This window comes from Vicia villosa, unplaced genomic scaffold (genome assembly GCF_029867415.1).
Source record: "Vicia villosa cultivar HV-30 ecotype Madison, WI unplaced genomic scaffold, Vvil1.0 ctg.000400F_1_1, whole genome shotgun sequence".
Lineage (NCBI taxonomy): Eukaryota > Viridiplantae > Streptophyta > Magnoliopsida > Fabales > Fabaceae > Vicia > Vicia villosa.
In genome coordinates, this window is record NW_026705180.1 from 423,404 (window position 1) to 430,464 (window position 7,061).

The following is a 7,061-nucleotide window of genomic DNA, read 5'->3' on the forward strand; positions in this document are numbered from 1 at the left end:
AAACTATTTTTATTTAAAGGTTTTAAAATTTTGAAAGTTAAAATAAGTTTTAAAGATTTTGATTTTTGATTTTTAATTTTGAAAATTAAAAAGAGAAGAAAAAAAATTATAGTCTAAATGAACAAATACTAAAAGTATTAACTAGATATATCTAAAATTAAATATTAAAAAACAAGTAAATACATTTGGAAATTTGTATTAAGATAGTAGCAATTATTTTTCTGCCAATATGATAATGAATGAACTTGCAAAAACAAAATTATTTATTGATGACAAAAAAAGAAGACGATCACATTACATTACAATGACATGACTTTCATCTTTCAGTCACACCTCCAACTCAAATTGACAAGATTAAGTTCAAGAACAATACAAACTTAAACATGAGTAACTAATTAAATCCACACAAAAAACATCATAAAAGTTACACTAAAATTCATTCTTCCATTTCATCTTCATCAATTTCCTCAATTTTCATTTTCTTAACTGCCTGAACAGCATCACTTTTTGGTCCATTTGGTATCTGTATCAAAATGTCTGACTTCACCCCAGTTTCAGCATTAACAATGCCACCATTCTTTTCTACACGGTATGCCAAGTCACTTCCCTTGGGCCCAGCATCTATAAATACAGTTGTATTCTCATCAATTTCTTCTTTTATAAGCATTCTAGAGAGTTCTGTCACCACCTTCTTCTCAAGCCACCTCCTAATTGGTCTAGCACCATACACCTACACAAGTCACAACAACAAAGACTGGTTAGTAACATTTTCTCTAATCAAAACGATTGAGTATATAAATGAATTTAACACTTACAGGATCATAGCTCTCAGCAAGAATTAAATCTAGTGCTGCATCTGTCACTGCCAATGCAATTCCTTTCTCTGCAAGACGACTAGCAACATCCTTCATTTGCAATCTTGCAACCTTCCTCAATTGTTCATGTGACAGAGGATCAAATACAACAACTTCGTCGAGTCGATTCAACAACTCTGGCCTGAAATGTCTTCTTACTTCTTGCATTACTCGGTCGTGAGCAGCTTGCATGGTGCACTTTCCTGAAAGTCCACTTAGGAGATGCTCAGCACCAAGGTTTGAAGTCATGATAATTACTGTGTTTCTAAAATCCACAGTTCTGCCTTGTCCATCGGTTAGCCTTCCATCATCTAAGACTTGGAGAAGAGTGTTGAATACAGATGTATGTGCTTTCTCAACTTCATCAAAAAGTACAACACTGTATGGCCTTCTCCTTACAGCTTCAGTTAATTGACCACCTTCTTCATGTCCAATATACCTGAAAATTCAATTCAACAAGTGAGCTATGAAATTCAATTCTAGTAGACCAAATACTTGTATGTTTAATCTCTATTTAGGCTTAAAGTCTAAAAGAAATTCAGGCACTGATCCATCAACTTACCCTGGTGGTGCACCAATCAATCTTGATACAGAGTGTTGTTCCATGTATTCCGACATGTCAATTCTTACTAGCTGATTTTCATCATCAAAGAGTTGTTCTGCCAGAGCCTTTGCAAGTTCAGTTTTACCCACACCAGTTGGACCAAGGAATAGGAAGGAACCAGTTGGTTGTTGAGGTCTTCCTAAACCAGCTCTTGATCTCAATACAGCCTCAGCAACAGCATTAACTGCTTGGTCTTGTCCCACAACTCTAATATGCAATCTGTCACCAAGTCCAACCAACCTTGCTTTCTCATTTTGGCCTAGCCTAGTTACTGGAATACCAGTCCATCGGCTCACAACCTCGGCTATCTGGTCAGGTCCAACTGTTTCTGTCAACATCAGGTTCTCATCGGTGTTGCCATCAGTACTACCTTCAAGGTTTTTGATTGCAGTCTCCACCTCTTCAATTGCACCATATCGTAGGTCTGCAGCTCTGGCTAGATCATACCTTCTCTCAGCCTCCTGTAGTGCAAACAGGAGCTCTTCACGTTTTTGTTTCAGCCTTCGAATCTCATCAATCCTCTCTTTTTCTTTGCTATACTTCATCTTCAGAGGTTGAAGCTTGTCTCTTAAGTCATCAAGTTCTCTTCGCACCTGCAAATAACATTAATAGTTAGAACCATGTCCTGTACTACAAAAAATACAAAACTTGCAACATTACTATGTTATTTATCAATTATTATCTAATATACATGGCAAATTTGAATTTGGAAGTCTTAGTTAAGATAAAAACTCAGCATCTATACTTACATCTACAAGACGGGCTTTGCTAGCTTTGTCCTTCTCTTTCTCTAGAGCATGAAGCTCTACTTCTAGTTGCATTCTCTTCCTTTCAAGATTGTCAATTTCTTCTGGCTGACTATCAAGTTGAACTCTCACATTTGCACATGCCTCATCAATTAAATCAATTGCCTTGTCAGGAAGATGGCGCCCTTAACAAATACAAAACACAAACATATACCATGTTAGCAAAGCCACAACCAAAATCATGCCCATCCAATACATAAGTAATCAAATATTAATAGAGTGCAAGAGCATACCAGTTATGTACCGACTAGACAACTGAGCTGCAACAACAATAGCACGGTCTTGAATTCTAACACCATGATGGCCCTCATATCTCTCTTTCAGCCCACGAAGGATGCTAATAGTATCAGGAACACTAGGTTCAGCCACATAAACTTGTTGAAACCTCCTTTCAAATGCTGCATCCTTTTCAACATACTTCCTGTATTCATCAAGAGTTGTAGCACCAATGCATCTAAGTTGTCCACGAGCAAGCATTGGTTTGAAAAGATTAGCAGCATCCATTGATCCTTCCGTACGCCCGGCACCAAGAACAAGATGAATTTCATCAATGAAAAGAATAACTTTCCCTTCAGCCTCTTCCACCTCTTTCAAAACAGACTTCAACCTCTCTTCAAATTCTCCCCTATACTTAGCACCAGCAACTAATGCACCCATATCCAAAGCAATTAATCTAACATCAGCAAGATTACTAGGAACATCACCTCTAACAATCCTTTGAGCCAACCCTTCCACAACAGCAGTTTTACCAACACCCGGCTCCCCTATAAGAACAGGATTGTTCTTAGTCCTTCTTGACAGAATCCTCACAACTCTTCTTATCTCTTCATCGCGTCCTATAACAGGATCAAGCTTCCCCGCTTGTTCAACCAAATCTCTCCCATAAGTTTTCAAAGCTTGAAAATTAGTATCCCCAGAAGCACTCTCAACTTTCTTCCCCTCTTTACCACGAAGCTTTTCAACCTCTGATTTAACCCTAGAAGCAGCAACGCCAGCTTCTTTAAACAAATCTCCAATTTGAGAATCCTCAAGAATTCCCAAAATCAACTGATCAACGGCTAAATGAGTGTCACCGCGTGACTTCTGAGCAGCTTGTGCTCTCCTAATAACTTTAATAAGAGAAGTGCTTCCGGGTACATCATCTGGTGGAGGAGATTGTGAAGGAAGTTTCCTCAATGCTTGTTTCAAAACTCTCTCGACAGCACGTGCAGATTCTTCACCGCCAACATTTGAAATAGATTGGAAAAAGATACCAGTGGGGTCAGAAATAAGAACGGAAGCAAGGTGTAAAGGAGTGATTTGAGCATGTCCAGAAGTTGAAGCTAGTTCGTGAGCACCAGCAAGTGCTTCATTTGTTTTGTGAGTAAATTTCTCTGGATTCATTTACCTACATTACAAAAATAAAACAAAAAATATAAATAAATAAATGAACATTCGAGAACAAAAAATAGACATATGAAAAGAGAGCATGTTATTGGAAAATTCGGAAACATTACAAGAGTTGAACATACCTTTGATTGCAAAAGAAAAGACACGAAGTTAAGTTTTCTTATCTTGGAAAGCAAGCTAGAATGAAGGATGATTTTTTTGTTGGAATTGAAAAGAGAATGTAGAATTGGGATTGAAAGTAGTTTGAGTTTGTTCGCTGTGAGAATGAATGATAATTACTGATCGGTGATGAGGAATGGGGGAGAAGGTGGAGTATTTGTTAACGAAGAAGTTGTGTCTGGATGTTTCTGGTAAAAGCAAAAGAAACTACTAGACTTCTCTATTCTATTCTCGTCTTTTCGTTACAACAACAACAGTACAGAAAATAATTATCACCGCTTCTTTTTTAATTGATTTTTCATTTTTCTACTAATCCAACATAATTTTATATATAATTAATTATAATGTTTTTATTAAACCATATTATTAAATAACTGAAATATACTAATTATTAATTGTCCGTATGAAATTATTTTATATTGACAATATTTTGTATTTTCTAAATAAATATTAGTATTTTAATTTTTAAATAGGCTAAATTTTGATCTAGTTCAAATCATCTCCATTTTGTTTTGTGATTAATTAGTATACTCTAATGGTGTAATACACGATGTATCATAGCAATTTATAAATGGTATTTTAAATATGATTTAAATAAAAAATAAAATTATAAAATTTAATGATTACGCTTATCAAAATAATTTAATTGATTAATTAAACATGTAATATATATATATATATATATATATATATATATATATATATATATATATATATATATATATATATCGTTATTATATATCAATTAAATGCTTTTATTTTTTAGTTTTTATCTCTTTCTCAGTTTTTATTAAAACATAATATGTATACTCTTTTTAATAAATGACACCAGTGTTTTAAAAATCGGACCGGTCATCGAACCGGTGAGGATACTGGGTCACTGGTTTATCGGTCGAACCACTGGGTCACTGGTCGAACCGCACGACCAAACCGGATTAAACCGGATAACTCGGTTGAATAGACCTGTCATTATATAGGTATAAAACCGGTCGAACCGGATGATTCAGTCTCTAAAAAAATATAATTAGTTTTTAAATTTTTTAAAAATATCATATCATAAATTCACAATTTCATAACTTAAATTCAAATTTTAAACAAAGGTATCACACATAACAAAAAATTACAAAGTCTAATTGCAAACAAAGTCTAATTACAACATAATCTAAACAAAGTCTAATTACAACATAATCTAATTGAATAGTTTATAACAAAATAACTCCAATATGTACCAAATTTAATTCAAAATAGGATCCTCCTAAAAAGAAAATCAAATAAAATTCAATATGTTTATGCTATTTAAAAAAATTTATTAGCAAAGATAACAAATAGTAAATAAAGTTTTTAATTTGTCACTAACGAAAAAAACTATGTGAGAATGCTATTTAAGTAATACACTACTAAATATATTAAAAAAAGTTTAAAAGAAATGTTAAAAAAAAAGTTTAAAAAAAATTTAAAAAAAAAGTTAAAAAAAAAACAAAAAACAAAACAATTAAACCGCCGGTTTTCCGGTTTTCCCGGTTTTCACCGGTTCCTACCGGTTTGATGACATACTCGATCCGATTATTGAACCAGACCGATTATCTGGCCGGTTCCCGGTTCGACCGGTCCGACCGTCTGGTCCGATCCGATTTTTAAAACACTGAATGACACATTTCAAATGTTATTTGAACCCCTAACTTTTGACATTGTATTTGATACGGTATATTAATGTGTCTGTGTATTTACTTTCAGTCATGTTATGTGTACACTGGTTTTCATACACCGTATGGCATGTACACCGTATGCATACAATTATTAAGTGCTGCACAAAAACCAAAGCATACAAAAAAAATTATTAAAAAAGAAAAATTTATACCTAACCGTCTTTTTATACGGTGTTAGTGTAACTTTAAATGTACACTTAGCATTTCTCATTTATTTTTTGATTCTATACTTTTTTTATGTATTTCAAAAATATATCAATATGTTTTAAAATAGCAATAAAAATATGAGCAATGCTATGCTTACACCAAAAGTGTACACCTTATCTTACACAATATAAAATACAATAATTATATGTATTTATTTGCATTGAAAAAGATGGAAAAAAAATTATTTAACATAATAAAAAAATGTGTAATTGTAAAATTCTAGTGTACCAATATCAATTCTCTAAAAATATATTACTTGTTCATGAATACAAAAACCAGAAATACTTATAATTTTGACATTTTAATATATTTTTTCTCTTACTATAAAACAACTTTGGTTAATAGTGTTGAAAATTTCATAATGATATAATTTTTTCTGAATCATCGATGATATCTAAAGAAGTGGAAGACATGAATAACTTCTTGGCATCAAAATGATATTTTAGTAAGTCTGTGAAAAACTCAGGTTACTTTTTGGTTTGACTTGAGAATCATATCATGTTTCTAAATCAACTGGGGTGAGTGGTTTCAACCTCCATTGATGTGTTGTTGCATTTTTTGTGGTTTTGATACTCCTGCAAGTGTTCTTGGATTGGAGAGTGCTAACTTCGACTAATGCTTATTTTTCTACATGCTTTTAATTTTGTAGTTTTGTTTAAGATCCTCACTTTTATGGTTGGGGTTCTTTTAGCCCCTTGTTTTTCTTCTTTGTTTTAGCTAATTTCAAGATAAATTGTGTTGATAAACAAGTGAGTTTTAAGTTTCACATTGTTTGAAAAAGTAGAGATTGAACAATTTATAAGTAAGAGAACTCGTACACATATCATCTTAAGATTTTTGTTGAATATGTGGTATCTTTCTCACTTATTTTGGTGAGTTTTTGACCTTTGTAGGTAAGTGTTTGACTCAATGTGAATGATTCTTCCTCATAATGACTCATTAAATGATATATAAAAATTTGGTTAATATAGTTATAGTTTGGTTAATATGTGTCTTGACATTAAAAATTAATTTGAAGTGGGAAAATAAAATTGGTTAACTAAGTGTAATAAGTTGGTTAATATAGTTCATAATTTAATTATTGAATGGTTGGCTTAAAAAAATAAAATTTTATCTGATAAATCAACTTTGATTAATGGTATGTATAAAGTTGGTTAATATAGTTTTTAATTTGACTAATGAATTCTCAAAAATTAAAAAAATTAAATAATAAAATAAAGTTGTTTAATGAAGTGTAATGAAGTTGTTTAACAGATATTAATAATTTAATTTTTAAATAGGCTAAATTTTGTTCTAGTTCAAATCATCTCCATTTTGTTTTGTGATTAATTAATAT

The 7,061-nt window shown here is 32.2% G+C and overlaps 1 protein-coding gene across 1 annotated transcript; it reads right to left on the bottom strand.

The window, feature by feature from the left end:
* Positions 1–245: 245 nt before the first annotated feature.
* On the bottom strand, positions 246–4,002 carry LOC131627769 (chaperone protein ClpB1-like). Its single transcript, XM_058898628.1, has 6 exons — positions 3,776–4,002; positions 2,498–3,651; positions 2,208–2,389; positions 1,417–2,051; positions 816–1,293; positions 246–730 (listed from the first exon to the last, which is right to left on the bottom strand). The coding sequence occupies exons 2-6, from the start codon at positions 3,645–3,647 to the stop codon at positions 437–439; spliced, it is 2,739 nt and encodes a 912-aa protein (XP_058754611.1). The 5' UTR covers positions 3,648–3,651; positions 3,776–4,002; the 3' UTR covers positions 246–436.
* Positions 4,003–7,061: the final 3,059 nt, after the last annotated feature.

Bases quoted from the DNA above. Each gene is read 5' to 3' on its own strand.
- LOC131627769 (XM_058898628.1), bottom strand. From the start codon at position 3,647: ATGAATCCAGAGAAATTTACTCACAAAACAAATGAAGCACTTGCTGGT. The intron at 2,390-2,497 runs GTATGCTCTTGC...GTATTTGTTAAG, and splicing joins GTCTAGTCGGTACATAACTG to GGCGCCATCTTCCTGACAAG. The intron at 1,294-1,416 runs GTAAGTTGATGG...TTGAATTTTCAG, and splicing joins TTGATTGGTGCACCACCAGG to GTATATTGGACATGAAGAAG.